The sequence below is a fragment of the Staurois parvus genome, unplaced genomic scaffold, assembly GCF_062004578.1.
Source record: "Staurois parvus isolate SC_StPar_1 unplaced genomic scaffold, SC_StPar_1.0 ptg000325l, whole genome shotgun sequence".
In the NCBI taxonomy this organism is placed as follows: Eukaryota; Metazoa; Chordata; class Amphibia; order Anura; family Ranidae; genus Staurois; species Staurois parvus.
The window spans coordinates 611,650-637,140 of NW_028318121.1; the positions used below are offsets into that span (position 1 = coordinate 611,650).

Below are 25,491 nucleotides of genomic sequence, written 5' to 3' on the forward strand. Positions count from 1 at the left end.
GAGGGATTCCAACCCTACGGATCTCCCTTCTGTTCAGGAAGTTTCAGTAGAATGATATTTGCCACCCCTAGAAGCTTCCCCCATGGATCCCACCAGACCTGAAGATGAAACTGCTACTGATTTCCTGGGAGATTGCTCTGCAGAGGACTGGGAGAGTTCTGAGGGACCAGCACACTAATTTGAGGGAGAAAATGATAGCCCAGGTGGGGGTGTTTTGACTATCCATGATAACCCCCCAAGCACCTGAGGCTCCTGAACAAACTCCAGTAAATGACAATTCTGATGATGAGCCTGAAGATCCCAGTGAGGGCCATTGCCCTATTCAGTCTAACCGAGGGGCAATTACTGGCCCAGTATTCTGATTATGTTGTATAACAGACTTCTTGTCACTATTGTTTTTTTATCTACCTGTTTAGCCTGCTGTATTCCACTGTTTTATTGTATGGTTGTCGATGCAGAGGACAGCATCTGTCAAAGGGGGGAAAAGTGTAGACAGGTGTGTTGACCTTCCTACAAAGGTGGCGCTATCAGCAACCATCACGCAGAGAGAGTTGAGGACAGGAGAAACTCCCTTTCCTCTTAGGCCTCCATATGTGTCAATAGGTGAGCAGATGTCTAATAGGATTCTGCTGTCCTGGATGACCTCCATGGCCATATTTAATGAGGGCAGTACTTATAAAAAGCACAGGCTCATTATAGTTGGTGTGCATTTTGCGTGTGGTTAGGTCATGGACAGGAGTCGCTGGATAGGGAGAGTGTGCCTAGCATAGGGAGGGGTTCCAGGGGAAGGAACATTTCCACTGGCAGTGCCTTGCTGCATCACTGTCTGCTAGCCGTATCCCTTTCCAGGTGCTATCAACATCCGAGCATCGCTCTCTGCAGGTGGTACATAGTTCTCTGTGAGGGTTTCTGCCAGTTCCATAGCATTGTGTAGGCTCTGATACAGTGTGGTTGGTTCCTTGCAATCTCAGATCTCCGTGTCTTTCCTTCCCCTTGGGGTGCCCACCACCCACCTGGCCCACTCCGCCTACAAACATGTGCCCAGTGCAGCCAGAAGGTGAGACAGTTCTTCAGACAGTTCTTCAACCGGCTCATTCTCCTCTGTCCTGTGAAGCCAATCATTTGATTTCCTGCTATTCATTCTGCCGCTGGATAAATCAGAGAAAGGACGCACCGCGCTCCCGATCTCATATTCACCCCCCTCCCCTTGTCTCTGTATGGAGGAACAATCCACAAACAACTAGTGCTGGGCTGTCTTATCGGAAAGCCCAGAATTCTCTGTAACACGGTGTCATGGAGGAGCCGGGATTAAATGCTTATTTATAAAATGAATATTTCATACAATAAGTAATAAGAAAAGTGACAGAAAAGATCAATTTATTCATTTGTAAATCTTCCAGAAAATGAATAAAACCAACAAAAGACATTGTAGATTATCATTCAGCATTTTGTATTCGGGGAAAATGAAAACAAACGATGCGAGAAGAATGTCCCCGGCTGTGACATAAATGACACCTGTACTGAGGGGAATATGGAGGGGCCATTGCTGGATGTCTTCTGAAAATGCTCTTCTCCTGGCTGTCTGTGGACTCAGTATTCGGGGACACTGACCTGGAACAATCATGCAGATCAGGAAATCAGAGTTAAGTCGGAACTCCGAGTCTGAATACTTCTTCCAGGTGGTCTGACATAGAAAGTACAGAAGGCGTTGGATCAGAATGACAGCCAGGGAACTAGTATTCTTTAGAAGTAGTTAGCAATGGCTGCCACCATACTTCCTCCATGCAGATTCCTAGAATAGAACTCTGTAGGATGCAGACAGGTTAGTGTGTGATGATATATTAGCAGTATGTGTCTCCTTTTTATGTCCTGTACATCCTGGGGAAGGTGGGAGCTCTATGGTGCTCTGTACAGACACACACCGGGTTATGCCGGTCCTCTTCCTCTGCCCCCCAACCTGCTATATGGTCACCTTTACCCTCTCTGCAGAAAAGGCCGCTGACCCTCTCCCCTCCTCCTCTTGTTGTGTGATGGAGCTGATCTCCATGAGTCCCCCCAGTACAGACGGAGCTCATCACCCACCACCATCTACCAGACCTCACTTCTGTCCTTCCCAGTCCCCTCCCCCCACATGGTGTCATGTGACCTCTCCTAGATGTAGGGGTGACCCCATCCTATCTCATCACAATGACGGCACTGCATCCTCTGTACTGATGGATCATCTCCACCCTCAGTGTGTGATCATGGATGCACATAGTGCCACCATGAGGAGGAGGGGCAGAACATAGGGGGAGTGGCAAGGGAAGGAAAATTGCTGATATAACCTGGTTATTTCCTGTTTGGAAGCATAAAGTAGAAACAAAGACATAACTTTTTACTAGTTTGGAAAGAGTAAGGGAGGATTATTACTCCTGTCATTTTTATTTTGTTGCCATTTGTGTCCCATTAGGGAGGAGATAGATAGATAGATAGATAGATAGATAGATAGATAGATAGATAATAGATAGATAGATAGATAGATAGATAGATAGATAGATAGATAGATAGATAGATAGATAGATAGATATTATTACCCTCGTTGACCAAGAATCCCTCGCTATAACTGGACAGTTATTCCAACCATTTCACAGTGCTCTATGAGGGAGAGGAGAAATAGAAATATATATATATCATAGAAAGCATTGGAAGACTATTATCCAATTATTCAACCAATCCCTTCCTCCCTCCACTGATGATGTCACCAGTATCTGTTCGAAGTTCTCACTTTTCCCGATTCCCCCCACAGATCTTTATACAACCTCTCCCTACCCATATCCCGGCATGGAGGGGCTCAGTGAAGGTGGTGGTGAAGGTGTGGAGGTGTCGGATCGGGTAACACAGATCATAAAAGGAGATCCGCCCGGCCTCATAATCCAGATCTATCCTGACTCTGGTACTGGAGATAGTGGAAGATAAAAAGATCTCTTTATTATCATGTCTCACCCCACACTGGTTACCATTCTTGACTAAACCCCAGGACTTGTTATTCCTTCCAATCCCTGTCTGCCCTCCTCTCCTGTCTATACTGGGGTAACACATCCCGACTGTCCACCAATCTGACCCCCCAACATCCACTTCCCAGTAATGTCCCCCTGAGGAGAAACTCCGACTGCTCAACACCTGAACATAATCTTTAAATCTCTCTGGTGTTTCTGGATGGTTCTGCCTTCTATCTGACCTGGATACAGTTTTCCTGTCATCTGATATATGCAGCTTATTATGAGCTGTGTTTCCATCCAGTAATATGTCCTCAGCTCCCTGTATATAGAAGGATACATTTCCCTCTGTTATTATATCAGATAATGTGTGTAATGTGTGTGATATCCCAGCCACATCCAGCCCCCCTCCATCATGGAGGAGTTCCTCATGTCTCTCTCTGTCCTCATTATCTCCATCCTCAGTATCACACAAGTCACCTGTGTCTGATTCCTGTAGGACAGTCAGTGGATCCGTCATGTTACACAGCTCCTCAATGTCACGCATCTTCCTGGACAGCTCCTCCTTCTTTATTTCCAGATCCCGGATGGAGATGGAGACCCGCTCTGCCCTCCCGGAGATTTCCCTCAGGACTCTCTTCTCCAGGTCTTCCAGACGTCTCCTGAGATCTATAAACAGGGCAGTGACTCTCTCGGTGTCACCAGCTGCTTCTTCTTCTACTTTCCTCCTGTGTTCCTGCAGACTCTGGACTCTTTCCTCCATCTCCTCTCTCTTTGTCAGAAGTTTCTGCAGAACATTCCGCAGTGTCTCCTTCTTCTTCTCAGAAGCCTCATCCAGGGACTCCATCTCATGTCCTTTATGTCCTCCAATCATACAACAAGACACACAGATACAGGTCTCATCCTCAGTGCAGTAATACTCCAGGATCTTCTTATGGACGGAGCATTTCCTGCTCTCCATGGACAAGGTGGGGTCACATAAGATGTGTTCTGGGGACTTTTTGTGGACTCTTAGGTGTTTATCACACAGAGAAATCTCACAGAGCAGACAGGATCTAACAGCAGGTACAGGATAGTCCACACAGTGAGTACAGAAGACCCCGGACTCCTCCTGATCAGGCTGAGCAGACTGGAAATTCTCCACTATGTTACGCAGTGTTATGTTCCTGTGCAGTGCAGGACGATCCGGAAACTTCAGTCTGCATTCAGGACAGGAATATCCTCCAGACCCCTCCTGTGTATCCAGAACACGATCAATACAGACCCGGCAGAAGTTATGTCCACATCTCAGCATTACAGGATCTGTATAAATGTTCAGACAGACGGAACATTCCAGCTCGGCTCTCAGATTAGCAGATGCCATCGCTGACAGCAGGAGAAATGAAAGTCTCTGACACCGAGGAAGAATGCAGCTGGGAGGTGTCACTTCCTCCTACACAGGGCGAGGCTGGGCTGTGACTTGTACTTTGTTCATAGGATTCATTATATGGAGGGACACCAATATTGAAAGAATCTCCTGCAGAACAATGTGCCTGACCAGCAGACAAGCCGATACGTCCTCACTGGTAGTTGTACAACTCTAAGGCTGCATTCACACTGGAGGGTTTTGTAGCTTGAAGATCGATGATACAAAATCCAAACTTACACAATCAATTGTTCTCTATGGCGCCTGTTCCAGTGATCAGGTGTGAAGAAGCCCCATAGAGAACAATTCATTTTTTAAGTTTGAGCTTTCTTGGATCTTTGATCTTCAAGCTACAAAACCCTCAAGTGTGAATGCAGCCTAGGGGGGCCACCTCACCCCTTTACACCCCAAACACATATTAGTTACACAGGTTCTGGGGCTGATGAAGGTGGGAATTCCACTCTCTTGATGCCTTATCTGCATTCAATTAGCCCCAGAACCTGTGTCCTTCATATGTGTTCGGGTTTAACCCCTCGCCTACCAGACACCTCTACCCCCTTCCTGCCTACCGGGCACTTCTACCCCCTTCCTGCCTAGGCCAATTTTCAGCTGTCAGCGCTGTCGCAGTTTGAATGACAATTACGCAGTCATGCAACACTGTATATGAACTTTTTATAATGTTTTTCACACAAATAGAGCTTTCTTTTGGTGGTATTTAATCACTGCTGGGTGTTTCATTTTTTGCACTATAAACAAAAAAGGAGCAAAAAATTTGAAAAAAATAAGTTTTTCTTTGTTTCAAGTAAAAAATTTTGCAAACCGGTCATTTTTATCCTTCGCTGTTGTGTGTTGATGAGGCTGCACTGATAGCCAGCACTGATGGGCAGTGATAGGCAGCACTGATGGGCTCTGATAGGTGGTACTGATGAGGTGTCACTGATATGCAGCACCAATAGGTGGCACTGATGGGCAGTGATAGGCGGCACTGATTATGCTGTACTGATATGCAAGAATGATGGGCACTGATAGGTGGCACTGACTGCACTGACTGGCGGCACTGCTGGGCACTGATGGGTGGCAATATTGGGCAGCACTGATGGGGGCACTGCTGGGCACTGGAGGGTGGCACCTCTGGGCACAGGTGGGAGGCACTACTAGGCACTGATCAGCACAGGTGGATGGCACTACTGGGAATTTGTGGGTGGCACTGCTTGGCATCGATCATCAGGGCACTGATCATCATTGCCCTGATGATCGGTGCCGATCTCTCCTCTGACAATTGCCAGTTATCGGCAGTACTTTCCTCATGCTGCAACTGCATTTACCGGTGATCTGCTGTGTCATTGGACACGTCTGATTACATAGTAAATGTTGGTTATGTGTTAGAGAAGACACTGGTAGCTTGTGATGAGGCAGAACTTGGAGGAGCCTGCTTGCGCTGTTGACGTCACGCCGTCGGAGCATCGTGGAGCTCCGGCGGCCATTTCTTTTCAGGGACGGTTAGTGTTCACTACTGTTACCCGCTGTTTGATGTTACACGCTGGATGCATCCTATATTTTTTTCAATAAATGCTCGGTTTTACAAGCCTTACTACACTATGAGCACTCTCTTGTTTTAACCCCACATGGGGAGTATTCCTTCTAGATATTACACAGATATTACACAGCTCCGTGTCCACCGAGAAAGGGAGGTTCCCACTACAGTTAGAGCAACACCCACATATCCCTTAAGGGGAACTCTGTGACGGAGCCTAAATCCTTATACACCTGAACCTATGTGATCCAGAGAGGGACATCATTCTGCATGCTGATCCGGATGTCCATTTCCAGTGACACCATGGGATAATTTATACTTACCGCACTATACCAAGTGTGGCTCTGGTGGGTGGGCACTGCTTCTATTTTTCCTTTAAGGAACATCCAATAACCATGAACTATGAAGGACTAAATTAAGCGCTGCACTATATTTATGATATGTTACATTGAGGTTTTTTTGTGGTTACCTTGAAGTGTACAGCTGCTGGACTGAATTAGCACTCACTTTATTACTCTGTGTATCATTGGAAGATGTAACCACTTGTAGATTTGCGGTCAGTGGTGTCTCCAGCCCAATCGGCGTCCACATATCCAATCAGTTTTGGGTTTAACGATGCTGGAAGTCGCAGCTTCATCCGATTTGTTCCCTTTAGGTACTGCATTACCCTCTTTACTGCATTCCAGTCGCGTTGACACGGTGTTGCGACTTTCCTGCAAAGTATTCCCACTGCTACGGTGATGTCTGGTCTTGTCCCTGTGACGATGTATAGCAATTTTCCGATTGCCCTGCGGTAATAATCATTGTTAGGTAACAAGTTTTCTGTTCCACTGTTTTTTAGATAATCTGGTTCCATTGGTGTTTTCGCTTCCTTTGCATCTTGCATGTGAAACTGTTCTAAAATTTCTGTAATTTTCTGACTTTGGTTAAGAAGATAGCTTCCATCCTCTTCCCGCTCTATTTGAATTCCTAGGTAGTGAGTAATGTTCCCCAACTCTTTAATTTCAAAATTTTGTTTCAGTTTGTGAACTATTTGGTCATAGTCCCCTTCTTGTTCAAAACACGACAAGATGTCTTTGACGTATATTAGGATGTATGTCCATTTGTTCTCTTGATTCTTTGAATACAGACATGGATCTGCTTTACTTTTTGAGAACCCTTCTTTTCTGAGTATTTTGTTCACTTTTTCATTCCATGCCTTCATGCACCTTCAGAGCTGCCTCTGGTCTCTCGTTCTCTTCACTATGCAAATTTTCTTTTCTTCTGCTGTATTCATCAACTAATTTTCCCTTAACATATTCTAGCGTCAGTTCAGTTTCCGGTCTAGTTTCTAGAGCATTTATAAGAGCACTGTATGATTCTGGAAGGCTGCATAGCAGTAGTGCTACTACATGATTGTCTTTCATTTCTTCACCTATTGCACCCAGCTGGTCCACAATTTCTAGCATAGCATTTGCATGTTCACCCATTTCCTGCCCTTTTACCAGCCTCATCTTATACAGTTTGCGCAGCAGATATAGTTTACTGTTTAGGTTTGCATGTTCATGCAGTGTTTGTAATGCAGTCCACATACCTTTAGCTGTGCTTTCTTTCCTTATATGAATGAGTTGATCGTCCTCCACTAACAGGCTTATGACTGCTTTTGCTTGCCTGTTTTTTCTGTCCCATTCTTCCGGGTTGTCATTGGGTCTGTGTGTATCTAGTACCGGCCACAAGTCATCTTTGGATAACAGCATTTCAAGCTTAAACTTCCATAGCTGGTAGTTGGTATTGTTGAGCTTTGCTATTGTGAACTTCATATCTGAAGCACTTGCCATCTTTCAGTGAATTGGATACAGCTCTTGTTTCCTCACACAGGATTTGGTAGGATTGTAAATGCAGCACTTACTTGCTTGTAGTTCTCCTTTTTCCAGTGTCTGGAGCTGGGCCCATAACCTGTTGGCTATGTGTTAGAGAAGACACTAGTAGCTTATGATGAGGCAGAACTTGGTTTACTTGTGTGGCTTAAGTTGCAAGCATACAAAACGTTTCAGCAAACTGTAACAGCAGACATCTTGGTTATAAAAAAGAGAGAGAGAGAAAAAGAACCAACAAGTTTTACAGATATGCACAACTGGTAACCTTAGTGTACAGTGCCATCTACTGGTCAAGTGATATTAACACACAATACTGTATATAGTACATGCTGTTGCATCCCCAACAGCTTCAAGAAGGAGATGTTGTGAATAGTTCAGGAAGTTGTCTTCAGTTCCCTTAGGCATTGTCAGCCACCACCTGGCGGTATCTCTAACTGTCCACAGCGCAGGGTTCCTCAGGGCAAGGGGTCTAAGTCCCAATCTGCTTGTTCACCAGGGCCCCTGATGGTGGGGATGGACTTGGAGCAGACTGAGACGAGGTTGCGACCCTTGAATACGTCCGGCTATGGTAGAGGGTACCCTCAGAGGTGTGCGGGGAATAGGGCTTGATGTGAAGAGGCTGGCAGGCCTGGCAGCAGGGACTGATCCGTGCGGGATAGATGGATGGACAGCGCAAGGTATGGCGTAGTCAGGCGGACCAGGTCGGCAATGTGCGGGCAGCGAGGTACCAAGGGAGCAGACAGAGAATGGTCAGGTCAAGCCGAGTTCAGCAACGGGAGATCAAACGTAAGGGGCAGGCAGGAGAGTGGTCAGGTCATGCCAGGGATCAAGCAGGAGACAATCAGCAGGGTCAGGATCAAGCAGAGATTGGCAACAGGGAAGCTTCACTAACAGAACACAGGAACAGATTAATCAGACCAAACGGCAATGTACATACCTCCTGGCTCGTTTAAATAGCACGCCCTGCGCTGTCATTGGTGCCAGGCGCGTGTCCGCGATCACGAGTGCACATGCGCAGCCGTCGCTGTTGCCACGATCGCCCAGGTCCTGCCATTTGCCAGCTAGTGCGCGTCGGTGTTCTGTGTGTGCACCGCCCGGCGTATCGCCGCAGAGCCCTGGATCCCTGACATTGCTCCCCCCTACGGGCAGCCGCCGGCTGCCCAATTGCTCTCTCCTGTGTGGGTGATTACTGAAAAACTCCCGAATTAATCTAGAGGCATGGATATTTTGGGCTGGTTCTCATGAATTTTCCTCCGGGCTGTAACCTTTCCACTTAATGAGGAATTGAGTCTGGTCTCTCCTCTTCCTACAGTCCAGGATCGTTTCAACCTCAAATTCTTCCTCCTCATCAATATTTATGGCCTCCGGGGGTCTGGACCTCCGGTCCAGAAAAGGATCCGGTGTTGCGGGTTTTAACAAAGATACGTGGAAGACTGGGTGTATCTTAAAGGATTCGGGAAGTGTGAGCTCGTACGCCACCTCGTTAAACTTTCGTTTTACCCTGAATGGACCCATGAATTTTGGTCCCAGTTTTCTTGATGGGCAAGACATCTTCAGATTTGTCGTGGCTAGCCAGACCTGGTCCCCAGGGTGCAGAATGAGTTCGCCTCTCCTCCTCTTGTCAAAGGCCCTTTTATTATCTTCCTGAGCCCTTGTGATTACTTCTTGTACAACTTTGTTATTTGATGAAAAAAAACTTCAGCATATCCTGTGTAGCCGGCACCGAACTTTCTGGAATCTTGTCGGGTAGGAATGTGGGATGGAACCCATAATTGGCTAAGAATGGAGACTGTGGGGTAGCAGAGTGATTTGCGTTGTTGTACACAAATTCAGCTAATGGCAGAAGAGTCAGCCAATCATCCTGAAGAAGGAGGTGTAGCACCTGAGATACTGCTCCAGAGTCTGGTTTGTGTGTTCCGTCTGCCCGTTGGTCTGTGGATGATATGCCGATGACAAGGACAGTTTGATTCCTAGGATCTCGCATAGTGCTCTCCAGAATTGTTTTTCCAAAACTTCAATTTATGACTTTTGGCATGTCGCTTCAGCTTCTTTCTCTGCTTTCAGATGTGCGGCCTGAGCCTTTATTTCTGCTTTCTTATGTGTGGCCTGAGCCTCTATTTCTGCTTTCTTATGTGTGGCCTGAATCTCCATTTCTGCGTCCTGAGCCTCCATTTCTGCTTTATTATATGCGGCCTAAGCCTCCATTTCTGCTTTCTTATATGTGGCCTGAGCCTCTATTTCTGCTTTCTTAGGTGTGGCCTGAACCTCCATTTCTGTGGCCTGAGCCTCCATTTCTGCTTTCTTATGTGTGGCCTGAGCCTCCATTTCTGCTTTCTTATATGAGGCCTGAGCCTCCATTTCTGCTTTCTTATATGCAGCCCGAGCCTCCATTTCTGCTTTCTGATTTGTGGCCTGATCCTCCATTTCTGCTTTCTTATATGCGGCCTAAGCCTCCATTTCTGCTTTCTTATATGCAGCCCGAGCCTCCATTTCTGCTTTCCTATGTGTGGCCTGAGCATGAATTTCTGCTTTCTTTTGGGCGAAAGCTGCCTGAATTATAGAAGCTATAGCATCAGCACGGGCTTTTATTAGTTGTGGACTGAGCGTAGAAGACCTTGATTGTAGGGATTTGGAAGATCTTGAGGAGCCTCTAGTAGACACAGAGTGATAAGACCTGGATTCATAGAGCTGTGTTATTCTCACTTCTGCTTTTGTCTTTGTTCGCACCACTAAATTGTCTCTTTCAAGATTGAGCTCCTCAAAATTCCTTAATTCTTCCAATGACTCTTGAGTGTTGTACCACTTTAAGAGAGCGATATATTCAACACACAGTCTTTGATTCTCATAAGCCACATTCAATTGCTGGATAGCGGCCTCTAGTTGTATTGGCTCATGAGATTGTTGGGGGAGAGCAGACATGCATTTAACAGTATTAGACCACAAGTCATTAATATTAGACAGCAATTCTTCCTTGTCAGCATTAAGATTTTCTTGCATCTTCCAGGTTGGTTTTGTTAAGTGTTTTCTCTTTTATCTAAGTCCTGCTCTGGATGAAGCTCTGATTGTGGTTGTGTATTAGTTTCCCCAGGCTGTATATCACTTTCCTGAAACATCATGTTAGCAAGGAGAGGGGTTGATTGAAAGTCTACAGAGAAATGTATCAATTTTTCTGTGGGTGAGCTCTGGTTTCCCAGGCAATGGTTTCAGAAATCCTAAATAAAAAGGTATGCGCTAATAACAAACTTATACAAAGGTGTATATCATCATCTAAAAAACATTAGTGTTTTAAATAAATAATTATAGTGTCCAAACATAAATTAGTGTCCAAAAAATATATATATATATATCTTCAGTGACTTGAATCAATTGTGAAAAATCCACCACCAAAGGAGATTAAATGAACTCACCAGAGCTAATGGCTGGTCAGCGATGACCCCGATGTCCAAATAGATATGGTGATGTTTCAGATACTTCCAGATAATAATAATCACAGACAAACAACTTTGCAGCCCGAGCTCTTATGATGAACTTCTCCACTCTTTCTCATACCTCCATGAGAGCATGCAGTACACTCAGGGACAAAAAAGAGAACATAATGGTGCAATACGTTTTTTTCATTTATCTCTTTAATAAATTACAGCAGCATTACAAACTTGGAATGCAATTATTTATTACAATATTAGAATTTGTGATGTCGAATAACTTCTTCTGGTATAATAATACTTTTTTTCAGCAATGTAGGGGCGTTGCTATGGGTGCTAAGTATGCTCCCAGTGTAGCTAATATCGTTATGGATAAATGGGAAGAAGAATGTATATTTGAAAAATGGCCACAGGTGGCGCTGTATAGGCGCTACATAGACAATATTATAGTAATTTGGAGGGGTTCTGAAATAGATCTTGAAGGATTTTCAAGCTATATTAATGAAAACCGTTATGGGTTGAAGTTTACTGTTACTAAAGATTTTGAAAAGATTAATTTTTTGGATTTGATCTTATATAAATATGATGGACAGATTAATACTAAAACTTTTTTTAAAGATATTGATAAAAACAGCTATATCCCGGTTTCAAGTGGACATCATCCTAAATGGCTATATAATACCCCAAGAAGTCAGTTTACGAGAATTAAAAGGAATTGCAGTTTAAGGAAAGATTTTGTTGATCAAACTGATGTATTGATCGATCGATTTATTGAGAAAGAATATAAAAAACCTTTTTTGTCAACAGAAAGGGAAATGATTGATAAAAAGGATAGAAGTACTTTTCTATCTAATAGAAAGATAAAGAATAACAAGTTTGATATGGCTTTTATTACCAACTTTAATAATCAATCTAAAGAGATTGAGGGTATTTTCAAGAAATATTGGCCGATTTTGTTAAAAGATGAGGTATTGAAAAAGATCATTCCAGAAAAAACTAAATTTATTTATAAAAAAAATCGATCTATAAGGACGAAATTAGTGCATAATGTTCTAGATCCACCAAAAGAGGTGGATTTTTTTCCCGATTTGAAGGGATTTGTTCATTGTAACAGGTGTAAAGCATGTAGAACGATAAATAGATCGAATAAAATAAAGAGGAAGAAATTTATTTCAAATATAACTAAGAAAGAATATAAGATCGAACAACTTATTTTGTGTAATTCCTCTCATGTGATTTATGTTTTGGAATGCCCGTGTCAATTTCAGCACGTGGGAAGAACAGGGAGACAGTTGAAGACTAGGATAAATGAACATTTGAACAATATAAAGAGAGGGTTTGACAAACATAGTGTTTCAAGACATTTTAAATTAAGACATGATAGTGATCCGAGTTTAGCGACATTTTATGGAATTGAGAGAGTAAAAAGTCATTGGAGGGGTTCAGATCTGATTAAAGAAATATCAAAAAAGGAGACTTTTTGGATATATGAATTGGAGTCTTTAGTACCAAGAGGTTTAAACATAGATATTGATTTAAATTGTTTTTTGACTAATTTTTAAGATAAATATTTTAAAATATTGATTACATGTAGTGATCGTTATATATAGTTTATTTTAATTTGGTTTATATTTTTTATAAATGTTTGTAATTTGATTAGATTTTTTGTGTATGAGAAGAGTTGTGCTTTAAGTTCTGTGCATGGCCCTTTAAGGGTTTTTCTGTGGTTTGAAGAGCCATGCACAGGATGGTATATATTGCTTTTCTGCATATATTTATGTTTTTATATTTTTAGGTTTTTTTTGTGGGTATTTTTGAAGGAGAGCGGTATTGCGCTGATTCAAACCTGCAGGGTATATATATTTAGCTTTTTTGTTTATGTAGTAGAGTGTATATGTATAATTAAATTGGGAAACACCTGTTCTAGCCGGCGTGATTAAGGAGACTAGGAACGCAGTGATTGGCTGGGTGTTAAAACTATGTAGATGAAGGGTGGTATTTATAAGAGCTGTCTGACGTTCCCATCTGTACCGCCCCTTGATGACGTCGGTGTGACGAAATCGGTTGGGCGTAGCCTACTTGATGTGGACGTTAGAGAGCCTTGCTGTTCTGTGCTGTATGGGAGAGATCCGCGGTGAGCGGTAACTGTATCTCACCCCCTTTTTTGCGATTGAAGCCGGTGTCTGTTGGACACCTTGTTTGTGAGTTTCCTTATACCTTTTTTATTAAAGCGATAAATTAAAAAAAACGTATTGCACCATTATGTTCTCTTTTTTGTCCCTGAGTGTACTGCATGCTCTCATGGAGGTATGAGAAAGAGAGTGGAGAAGTTCATCATAAGAGCTCGGGCTGCAGAGTTGTTTGTCTGATTATTATTATCTGGAAGTATCTGAAACATCACCATATCTATGTGGACATCGGGGTCATCGCTCCCAGAGCACAAGCGCTGTTGCTGGTTTATAATCTGACCAGCCATTAGCTCTGGTGAGTTCATTTAATCTCCTTTGGTGGTGGATTTTTCACAATTGATTCAAGTCACTGAAGATATATATATATTTTTTGGACACTAATTTATGTTTGGACACTATAATTATTTATTTAAAACACTAATGTTTTTTAGATGATGATATACACCTTTGCATAAGTTTGTTATTAGCGCATACCTTTTTATTTAGGATTATTGTTGCCAAAATTTATTTTGGGTGGGATATGCTGCTGACATTTTGGTGTTTTTTGTAAGTGGTGCTTTTTCTTTTTTAATTTGGTAATGGTTTCAGAAAAGTTTTCTTTTACTTTCTTACAAGATTTCACAGACAAGCCATGTGCTAATGCATACAGATGCAGTGTATAAACTTGCAGTTGTAAGACATTCACATCAATAATTTGTCCTGACACTGATGAGTGTTATGCTGGGATATACTTGCAGACATGTACAGGCTTGTGTAGAGATGGCTGCACTCTCTGTTAGCTGTCCACATAACATCTCACTGTGTATTCAAAGTGCAAGGATCCTATGAAGACATTTCACTGATCTTTTGACTGTTCTGTCTCTCCAATCTAAGCATTGAAAGTGAGTTCTCTGTAGTTTACAGTTGTGATGAAATAGCGATAATTTCAATCTTAGTTGAATAACACAGGCAGTGACTCAATCCCGATGATATCTTGTAGATCTTGTGAAGTTTATTCCATAAACTGAGAGAATCTTACAACAATGACCATCGGATAGGTCAAAAGATCATAATGTGATCGGCTTCATGACATGAGGCTTGAAGCTGAAATGCATTTCTGGGGAAAAGGGTGGAGCTATCTATACAGCAAGAACTAAACCAAAAGAAAGGGAGGAGCAGAGACAACATACAGAGAACACTTAAAGGCATATGACAGTAATGTGAAACATGACAGGGTCATTTGGGTTTTTCGTACTGTCCTGGCATTTTAAAGCCTGAAGAGATCAGCACAGTCAGTCCTGTACAGTACATGTTTAGAGATGTGGTGCTTATATTTGGGGAGGGAGTTTTAGACTGATTTCTTCCTAGGGGTGGGGTCATATACAGTCATGGCCAAGAATATTGCCAACCCCTGCCTTTCTGTCAGATAATGCACCACTTCACCCAGAAAATTGTTGCAATTACAATTGTTTCGGCATTTTCATGTTTATTTCTTTGGTTTGTATTGGTATGACACAAAAACATGGCGGGAAAAAAAGGTAAATCTGACACATTCCATTCAAAACCCCAAAAATGGACTGGACAAAATTATTGGCACCTTCTCAAAATTGTAATAAATAATTGCATTCCAAGTTTGTAATGCTGCTGTAATTTGTAATTAAACTCACCTGTATTCATTAACAGGAGCTGACAATATAGAAATCACATCGGCAACCAATTAAAATGGTGAAAAACAGCCTCCACCTTTATATTGTGTGTCTCTGTGTGCCACATGGAACATGGAGAAGAGAAAAAGCCGCAAAGAATTTTCTGAGGTGTTGAGAACAAAAAATTGTGGAAAAGCATGGACAATCTCAAGGTTACAGGTCCACCTCCAGAGATCTTAATGTTCCTGTGTCCACTGTGCGCAACATTGTCAAGAATTTTACAGCCCATGGCACTATAGCTAATCTCCCTGGATGTGGATGTCACGGAGCTGGTCCTTCCTTACCCATCCTCCAGGTTTGCTGGCTGCCACCCCTCACTCTTCTGTCCTGTCCATGCTAGGACTTCTAGTCCTCCGTGTCCCTGACACAGGCAGCCCTCAGCAGCCCTTCACCCCCCTGGCTTGCAGTCTGGCCTCCTGCTGAAGGAATCCACAAACAGGCCCCCTCCTCCCTTCCCCCTCATGCACAAATTCCTGGGCTCCCTTGGCAGGTCTGGAGACCTGGGAGACAGGGCCCATTGCCATGGTAACCCAACAGGAAGTATCCGGTTACCAACAAGGCACAGAGTTCTCTACTTAAGAGAGAGCAAGGAAACCCCTCGTGTGTTCTCCTGGCTGCATGTGTGTGTGTGTGTGAGGGAAGGCTGTGCTGAGTGCCAGCTTCTCTCATCTGACCATCCCCCTCATCTCCTGGACTGTCTGTGCTGCCTAGAATCCCTGCACTGTGGAGGAATCTTCTGCTGTCCCCGTGCATCTGCCTGGCTGGATCTATTCCCTGCCTGGACTTAACCCCTTGCTCTCCGTGAACCTGCCTGGACTTAACCACTTGCTCTCCGTGAACCTGCCTGGACTTAACCCTTCCCTGTCTGGAACCTCCTGTGTGGACTAACCCTGTGGATTACAATACCCCTGTTGTTCCATATTGCCTTCCAGAGAACTGTACTGTGTTGCTGTGTCTGGTATTGATCTGTGGACTAAAGGAACTGTTGTCTGTGCCCCAAAAACCTCCCCAATAAAAGCACGTTGGGTTCCGTGTGTGGCAGGCGCAGCACCCTTTGGTGCCTTGTGCACTGTGGCATTAGAAAAATTATGCAATTGCTGTTTCTTTGTTTGATTAGGCTGACTTTACTCTGTAATTCCTCCAATGCTGCTCTATGGATACAGTAGGTTTAAAGAGCACATCAAATACTTTAGTTAACTTCTTTAATAACTTCAATCTTCTTCATATAACTGCTTACAATGGCTTATTTCGTTTATCTTACAGTGACTTATTTCTTTCATATTACAATGATTTAATTCGTATTACAGTGGTTTGATTCGATAGCTTATCTCGTTAGATTATTTCAATACATTCGATAGATTCGGTGGAACTACAAGTAAACACACACAACAGTTTTTACATACAGATCTACTTGCACTGCTAAACAATAGAGGAACACATAAGTGCATTAAATACCTATTTGTCCTTCTCTACTTCCATGGAGCTTCTCTGACTGGAACTTTGTCTGTTTCCTCTTCTGTCTGGTGAGCATGTGTCTCTAGAACAATCTAGCAGGGAGTTTTTCACAGGCATAAATGTGAAACTGGCTGGGATTGGTTAAGGCTCTGTACAGTGTGAGGCTGGCTGTGATTGGCTCAGCTCTATACTAACTCTTAAAGGCATATTTTCCTTTTCTGCTTTTGCTAACACAATGAATATATAAATGTCATATAACATTCAAAGACATAGATTACAGCAATGATTCTGCTTTTAGCTTTTACATGTGCATATATATACTGTACTGAGGTTATTGGCAGGATTGGTATACACATATATGTGAACCATAGTAGCAACCGAGGACTGGTCTTAGCTGGCCAGCTACACCGTGCAATCTGTCTCTGTGTGCTCTCTGGTTCTCTTGACAACTGGTTGGCAGCAGCAGGACAAGAGCACTCGAGATGGCAGATGAGAGTCTGCATACAATGGAAGCAGTGGCCGCAGAATATCAACACTGGATGGTAACCAGCTTACAAGAAAAGGCCAGAACTCAACTACAAGGGACTTCCCAAAGATCAGCTGGTCCGGATGCTGGAGGAAGCCAGCCAACAGCAACGGGAAGATGCGGGCACAGACAGGAGCCAAGCAGTCCTGAGAGGAGATGGACCAGAGCTTCAAAGCACAAGTGGCAAGTGCCCTTGGGTCATCTGGTACAAGGAAGAGATGGCCATTCTAGGGGAGGATGCCACCATAGATAGAAAGATGGTGGCCATTGAAAAGGCTCAAAAGAGACAAACAGATTGGGAACCTGTAAAGAACCAAGCAGCTGCTCCTGTGGCTGTCCCTGTGGCACGGGAGGCCCAGAGAATATCCAGGAAGGACTTTAAGCCCTACCAAGAGCACACCGGAGATGTGGATGGGTTCTTCCAGGACTTTGAATACCAGTGCGAACTACTGGAGGTCCCACCCACAGACTGGACTCGCCATGTGGTAGGGCTGCTTGACGGAGGGGCTGCTGAAGCCTACCGAATGATGGAGATACAAAGGGCCGTACTGGACTACTACGTGGTCTCATCGGAGTCATATCGGGCCCAGTTCTGGACTACACTCCGCCTCCCAGAGGCCTCCTTCAAAATGTTTGCGCACAAGTTGTCGGTAGCTTGCCGCCGGTGGCTGGAAGGGGAGAAGGCAACCTCCCCTGAGCAGATCATCCTGGTCATCCTGAAGGAACAATTCCTTTTTCAAGTGCCCCCCCCTTGCTCCGACAGTGGGTGCGTGAGCGGAAACCTGCCACCCTGGAAGAAGCTGCAGCCTTAGCGGATGAGGCTCTCCTCATTAACCCACAATGGAAGAAGCCTGCAGCCAAGGCACCCCAAGTGGCCAGGATGCCCCATCCTACACCAGTGCCCTACACGCCTCCCCATCGTAGGATGGCCCCACAAACAGTGCCAGTGCTACGGCCCTTACTCCCACCTCGTTCAGCCACCTCACAATGGGGCCCCAGACCGACCTTAGATAGGCAATGCTTTGGCTGTGGACAGATTGGTCACTACCAGGCCAGCTGCCCCACCAAAAAACAGACTCTCGGGCCTAGCTTGCCCCGGCCAGTGAATTCTGTGGATCTGTACCAAGCTCCCAAGGACTTGCCACCACCCCCTTCACACTGGGATCTCACTCCCGCAGACAAGGACACCCTACCAGGAATCTTTGGCCTACAGCCGGTGGGGGCCCCTACCCAGAGCCTCCAAGGAAAGCACTTGCAAGAGGTCAATGTGGATGGACAAAAGGTGGTGGGCTTCCGAGACTCAGAGGCTTTCCTCACCATTGTGGACCCCCAAGTGGTGCACCCTGATGCTGTACAGCCTGGCCCTGGGATAGTGATTCAACTAGCAGGGGGCACCAAATGCTCCATCCGTCTTGCTACTGTCAATCTGGACTATGGCTTGGGGCCTAAACGCTGCAACGTGGGTGTAATGGGAGGACTGCCTGCAGATGTGCTTCTTGGGAATGATGTGGGGGACCTTCAATGCCACTTTGTGGGAGCCGTCACACAAAGTCAGGCCTGCCGGGAAACCGCTGAGAGGAAGGAGTCACCCTAGCATGTGGACGGACCTCCGCTGCCCGCGGTGAGCGACTCAACTCTGACTACTGAGAATACTGGGGTGACATGGGGCCGGGACAAGTTTCAAGAAACAAAAGATCCCTGTGCTCAAATCCATACAGCTAGTGCATGCATTTATCCATCAGGTGCTAAAGGGGTGTAACCACATTAACTCTAGAAATTCTGAAGGACCCTCTGCACACTGGTATATACCCTGGCCATAGAGGGATTACTTTGACGCAGTTGGCCAGCTTAAACATGTTTTGCAATATGTGTGAACCAAATATCCCTATTTGTTGCATAGTTTGCTTGAAAGGGTATATACCAGTGTGCAGAGGGTCCTTCAGAATTTCTAGAGTTAATGTGGTTACACCCCTTTAGCACCTGATGGATAAATGCATGCACTAGCTGTATGGATTTGAGCACAGGGATCTTTTGTTTGTTGTATTGTTGGGTCAGTAGCCAGACCTGAACCTTGTAGCTCTCCCCATTGTGTCTTTTCCCCTATGCTAGCATTGTGTCCACAGTAGCACTTGTGTAGGCAGGGCAGAGTAGGACTGGCCATAGAGGGATTACTTTGACGCAGTTGGCCAGCTTAAACATGTATTGCAATATGTGTGAACCAAATATCCCTATTTGTTGCATAGTTTGCTTGAAAGGGTATATACCAGTGTGCAGAGGGTCCTTCAGAATTTCTAGGGACAAGTTTCAAGGGGACTTAGCCACCGACCCTACTCTGACAAGCTTCTGGGCCTGAGCAGGTCTGACTGGTCCGGGGACCAGCAAAAGGATAGTGCAGGAAAATGGGATGCTGTATGCTGAGTGGTGGAGACTGACACTGAAAGGGGGCCTCAGACCGTGGCTAAACAGCTGATAGTTCCCCAACAATTCTGGACCCAACTGCTACACCTTGCTCATGATATTCCCATGGCTGGGCATCAGGGAAAGCTACGGACCGAAAGGAGGTCGGCCCAGGCCTTCCATTGGCCTGGGATGTCCCAATCGGTATCTCGCTACTGCCGTACCTGCGATACCTGTCAGCAACATGGAAGAACAGGTGGCCTGGGGGCCCCCCTACAGCCCCTACCCATTATTAAGGAGCCATTTCAAAGAGTAGCTATTGACATTCTGGGCCCCTTAGCTCTCCCCAGCAAATCTGGAAAGCGGTACATCCTGACCATTTTGGAGTATGCTACTCGTTATCCCGAAGCAGTCACCCTGTCCAGCATCACAGCTCCCAAAGTTGCAGAAGCCATGGTTACCGTTTTCACCCAAGTGGGCTTCCCTGCTGAAATCCTGTCAGATCAGGGGACTCAGTTCATGTCAGGCCTTGTTCAATCCCTCTGGCAGACCTGTGGAGTGCGGGCCATCCAGACAACCCCCTACCACCACCAGACCAATGGACTGTGTGAACACTTCAACGGGACCCTGAAGGCCATGCTACGGGCCTTTGTAGACCTAGAGCCAGACTGGGAAAGATACTTACCCCACCTCCTCTTTGCCTACTGGGAGATGCCCCAGGAATTTACCGGATTTTCCACCTTTGAACTGCTGTATTGGCGGAAAATCCACGCCCCCCTGACCCTACTGAATGAATACTGAGAGGGTCAACTACCAGATACCGGGGTCCCTGTGGTGCCCTATGTCTTGGAACTGAGTGAAAATATGGGACAACTAGCCGGCCTAGCAGCTAACCATCTCCAAGCAGCTCAGGTCCGGCAAAAGACATGGTATGACCGCAAGGCACGCACCCGGGAGTTTACTGAAAACCAACAGGTCCTCATGATTGTCCCAAATCCCCAGGACAAATTGAAAACCACATAGGAGGGACCCTTCCATGTCATTAGGAAAGTGAATGACACTAACTATATTCTTGGACTAGATGATCGGGGGAGACGGCAGAAAACGGTACATGTCAATATTATCAAGGAGTACCATGACCGACACCCCCTTGTTATGGCCGTCTGTCCAATACCCTCTGAGGTAGAGGAAGAGGCCGTACCGGACCTCCTGGAAGCAGCAAGCCATCCAACTGATGTGCAACAGGTGCCCCTGAGTCTGCAGCTGAACCCGGGGCAACAGAGGGCCATGAATGCTGTCCTGGGCCAGCGCAGTTCCGCTTTTTTGGCACGGCCTGGAAAAACCACTATCACCACTCACCATGTGGAGACCATGGGAACCCGGCCCCTCCAACAAGCCCCATATTGTGTCCCCGAAGCCGTTAAGAACACTTTGAGACTGGAACTGAACGAAATGCTGGATCTGGGAATTATTCAGCCCTCTCAGAGCCCCTGAGTCTCTCCTGTTGTTCTTGTCCCCAAGAAAGATGGTAGCATCTGCTTTTGTGTTGACTACCGACGCCTCAATGACCACACGGTTAGTGACGCCTACCCGATGCCCTTTATCGATGACCTGCTGGATCGGCTGGCTGGAGCCCGCTATGTCACTACTCTGGACTTGAGCAAGGGCTACTGGCAAATCCCCTTATCTTCAGAGGGTCGGGAGCGCTCTGCCTTCATCACCCCGTTCGGCCTGTTCGAGTTTCTCAACATGCCATTTGGCATAAAGACTGCTCCCGCCACCTTCCAGCGCACGGTGGACCAGCTGCTGCGGGGCTGTCATGACTTTGCCTGCACCTACCTGGATGACATTGCCATCTTTATTGAAACATGGGAAGACCACCTCCAGCATGTGGGCTTTGTCCTGGACCAAATTGCAGGGGCCAACCTCACCATTCGACCAGACAAGTGCCAGATGGGGATGGCGGAGGTGCAATATTTAGGACACCGGGTGGGAGGGGGTAAACTACGCCCAGAACCGGATAAAATAGAAGCCATTAAAGAATGGCCCACCCCCCAGACCAAGAAACAGGTTATGGTGTTTCTGGGCACTGCTAACTATTACCGCAAATTTGTTCCTCATTTCAGCACGATTGCGAAGCCCCTCACAGATCTCACCAAGAAGACCATGCCCCGGATGGTAACCTGGACCCCGGCCTGCCAGACCACATTTGATCGTCTGAAGGAGGCCCTTTCCCATGACCCCGTCCTAGCAGCGCCCAACTACCAGCGAAGGTTCCTTGTGCAGACAGACGCCTCCACTTATGGGCTGGGGGCCATCCTCAGCCAGGTAAATGAGGAGGGGGAGGAGTACCCTGTGGCCTTCCTTAGCAGGAAACTATTAGACCGGGAGGTGGCCTATGCCACCATAGAGAAGGAGTGCCTGGCCATAGTGTGGGCGTTGAAGAAACTTCAATCCTATTTCTATGGCCGGGAGTTCACCATCCTCACGGACCATAACCCTCTCACCTGGCTAAATCGTGTCACTGGGCATAATGGCCGCCTCTTACAATGCAGCCTGGCCTTACAACCCTACAATTTCACCATCCAATACTGACGGGGAAGCCAGCACCATAATGCAGATGGGCTGTCCCATCAGCAAGACCCCAGTAAATGCAGTCCACAAGTGCCTCTACGGGAACCTGTTGAGGTTCCCCTGGTGGCACTTGTAGAATGGAGGGGGGAGGGGTTGTCACGGAGCTGGTCCTTCCTTACCCATCCTCCAGATTTGCTGGCTGCCACCCCTCACTCTTCTGTCCCGTCCATGCTGGGACTTCTAGTCCTCCGTGTCCCTGACACAGGCAGCCCCAGCAGCCCTTCAGCCCCCTGGCTTGCAGTCTGGCCTCCTGCTGAAGGAATCCACAAACAGGCCCCCTCCTCCCTTCCCCCTCATGCACAAATTCCTGGGCTCCCTGGGCAGGTCTGGAGACCTGGGAGACAGGGCCCGTTGCCATGGTAACCCGACAGGAAGTATCCGGTTACCAACAAGGCACAGAGTTCTCTACTTAAGAGAGAGCAAGGAAATCCCTTGTGTGTTCTCCTGGCTGCGTGTGTGAGGGAAGGCTGTGCTGAGTGTCAGCTTCTCTCATCCGACCATCGCCCATCCACCTCCTCATCTCCTGGACTGTCTGTGCTGCCTGGAATCCCTGCACTGTGGAGGAATCTTCTGCTGTCCCCGTGCATCTGCCTGGCTGGATCTATCCCCTGCCTGGACTTAACCCCTTGCTCTCCGTGAACCTGCCTGGACCTAACTCCTTGCTCTCCGTGAACCTGCCTGGACTTAACCCCTTGCTCTCCGTGAACCTGCCTGGACTTAACCCCTTGCTCTCTGTGAACCTGCCTGGACTTAACCCTTCCCTGTCTGGAGCCTCCTGTGTGGACTAACCCTGTGGATTACAATACCATTGTTGTTCCATATTGCCTTCCAGAGAACTGTACTGTGTTGCTGTGTCTGGTGTGGATCTGTGGACTAAAAGGAACTGTTGTCTGTGCCCCAAAAACCTCCCTAATAAAAGCACGTTGGGTTCCGTGCAATCTGTCTCTGTGTGCTCTCTGGTTCTCTTGAAGTGGACAAGAGAAAATATTATGAAAGATTGCAAGGGAGGATTTTTGGAATGGTGGCTAAAGGGTACAACTGTGTCAGCTCGCACTATATGTCGCCATCTGAATGAACAGGGGCGCTATGGTAGGAGGTCCAGGAGGACCCCACTGCTGACACAGAAACATAAAAAAGCCAGATTGGAGTTTGCACAAACTTACCTGAGGAAGCCAAAATCCTTCTGGGAGAATGTGCTGTGGACAGACGAAACAAAATGACAGCTTTTTGGTAAAGGCCATCATTCTACTGTTTTCAGAAAAAGCAAAGATGCCTTTAAAGAGAAGAATACAGTCCCTCCAGTCACACATGGTGGGGGGGTCACTAGTGTTTTGGGGTTGCTTTGCTGCTTCAGGCACTGGATGTCTTGATCATGTGCATGACATTATGAAATCTGAAGACTACCATAGAATTCTGGGGTGCAATGTAGGGTCCAGGGTCAGAAAGTTGGGTCTCCGTCAGAGGTCATGGGTCTTCTAGTAGGACAATGACCCAAAGCACATGTTAAAAAGCCCCCAGAAATGGTTTCAGACAAAGCACTGGAGAGGACTAAACTGGCCAGCAATGAGTCCAGATCTCAATCCCATAGAGCTCCTGTGGAGAGATCTCAGAACAGCAGCTGGGAAAAAGAACCCTTCCAATCTGAGAGACCTGGAGCAGTTGGTGAAAGTAGAGTGCTCCAAAATTCCAGTAGAGAGGTGGAACAAAACTCATTGATGGTTATAGGAGGCCATTGATTTCAGTTATTTTTTCCAAGGGGTGTGATACCAAATGTTACATTGAGGATGCCAATAATTTTGTCCAGTCCATTATTAAGGGTTTTGCATGGAATGTGTCAGATTTTTCTTTTTGTTTCTCCACTTTTTGTGCCATACCAATACAAACAAAGAAATGAACATGAGAATGACCACACATTTGTAATTGCAACAATTCTCTGGGTGAAGTGGTGCATTATCTGACAGAAATGCCGGGGTGCCATTATTTGTGGCCAGGACTGTATGTCCAGTGAGCCTTTTTTCACTTAGAGGAATAAAATGAAATGGAATATATAATACACTATGGAAAGTTTTGTTAATGTTCATTCTAAAACAAGGGATATAACTAGTGGATTTGGATTACAACGGGGAAAGTAGAGGAGAGGAGTCGGAAGGTGTAAAGTATGTCCAGAAGCCTTGGGGGAAATGAATGAACCTGGAGGTCCGATCAGCCATACACAACTGGGAAAGAGCCTTTTATAAAGAGGCCCGGCATTCTGGTGAGCCTTTTATCTGTTTAGTTAAAGAACACAGAGCACTGCGCTGGAATAGGTTTGGAGTTCATGTGAGGTTGAAGCAGTATTAAACCCAAATGTTGCAGCTTACCAAGATGTGGTGGTTGCATTAGTTTTCTTCTTTTTAGGCTTTTTCCCATCTGTTTTCACCTGGTGATCCATCCAGTACCCAGGGCCATGGATAAGGGGGTACCACAAGCCCTCTTGTAGGGGGCCCCAGGACAGAAGGAGGGCCCAAGCAGCTGGGTGCATCAAATGTGGACAGGGAGGGTGATAGGCGCTGCGGGGGGACAATTTCTGGTACCAATCCCCTGTATGGCTCTCTCTGCAACAGCTGAAAGCTGGCTTCTTCTCCTCTCCCTCATGTTGGCTTTCAGCTGCTGTAAAGAGAGTCATACAGGGGATTGGTTCCAGTAATTTTCCCCCCCATCGCACCCATCACCCTCCCTGTGCACCATGTGTTTCCCCCTGCTGCCCAGGCCCCCCTGTGTGCTCCTACCCCCGCAGTGCTGTCAGCTTCCCTCCTCTCCTTCCCACTGGCAGCTGCAAGCACAAAATAGGATCCTTCAGGATAGAGGAAAGGGCCAGTGAATATGTTACATTTACTAGCCCCTTCCTTTCCTGAATGAACACAGTGAGTGATCGGTACCAATCATTCAATGTGTTCATTCATAACTGAATCATAGTAAACTGTTTTTTTTTTCAAGGTATGGGTCCTGTCAGGTTGGCTGTATGGGGCCCCATGGTTTCTAACAGCAGCCCTGCCAGTATCACACCTCCTGTATTAGAGCGCCCCCACTCTGGATGAAGGAGCAATGATGACACCTTTGGACAGCAGCATTGTCAGTCTGGGGGGAGGAGAGTGTTAGATGGACTAAATGATTTAGATATATTAAACAATTTGCAGCCAAACTCCAGCACACACTTTATAAGCAGTTACTGCAAACTGAATTTTTTTATACCTATTGTAATAAAGGTTTTACATAAATAAATAAAAGCTGATCATTGTAAGCACCCCTGCCAGTGTTAACCCCTCGCCCTCCAGAGGATTGCCCCCCCTTCCTGACCAGGCAATGTTTTGTCTTACGGCACTTAGTTACTTTAACTGACCATTGTGCGGTCATGCAACGCTGCACCCAAATGA

General features: G+C 46.0%; 1 protein-coding gene across 1 annotated transcript; it reads right to left on the bottom strand.

Moving 5' to 3' along the window:
* Positions 1 to 1,360: 1,360 nt before the first annotated feature.
* On the bottom strand, positions 1,361 to 4,355 carry LOC149457341 (E3 ubiquitin/ISG15 ligase TRIM25-like). Its single transcript, XM_089683868.1, has one exon. The coding sequence runs from the start codon at positions 4,336 to 4,338 to the stop codon at positions 2,761 to 2,763; it is 1,578 nt and encodes a 525-aa protein (XP_089539994.1). The 5' UTR covers positions 4,339 to 4,355; the 3' UTR covers positions 1,361 to 2,760.
* Between the last annotated feature and the right edge of the window lie 21,136 nt (positions 4,356 to 25,491).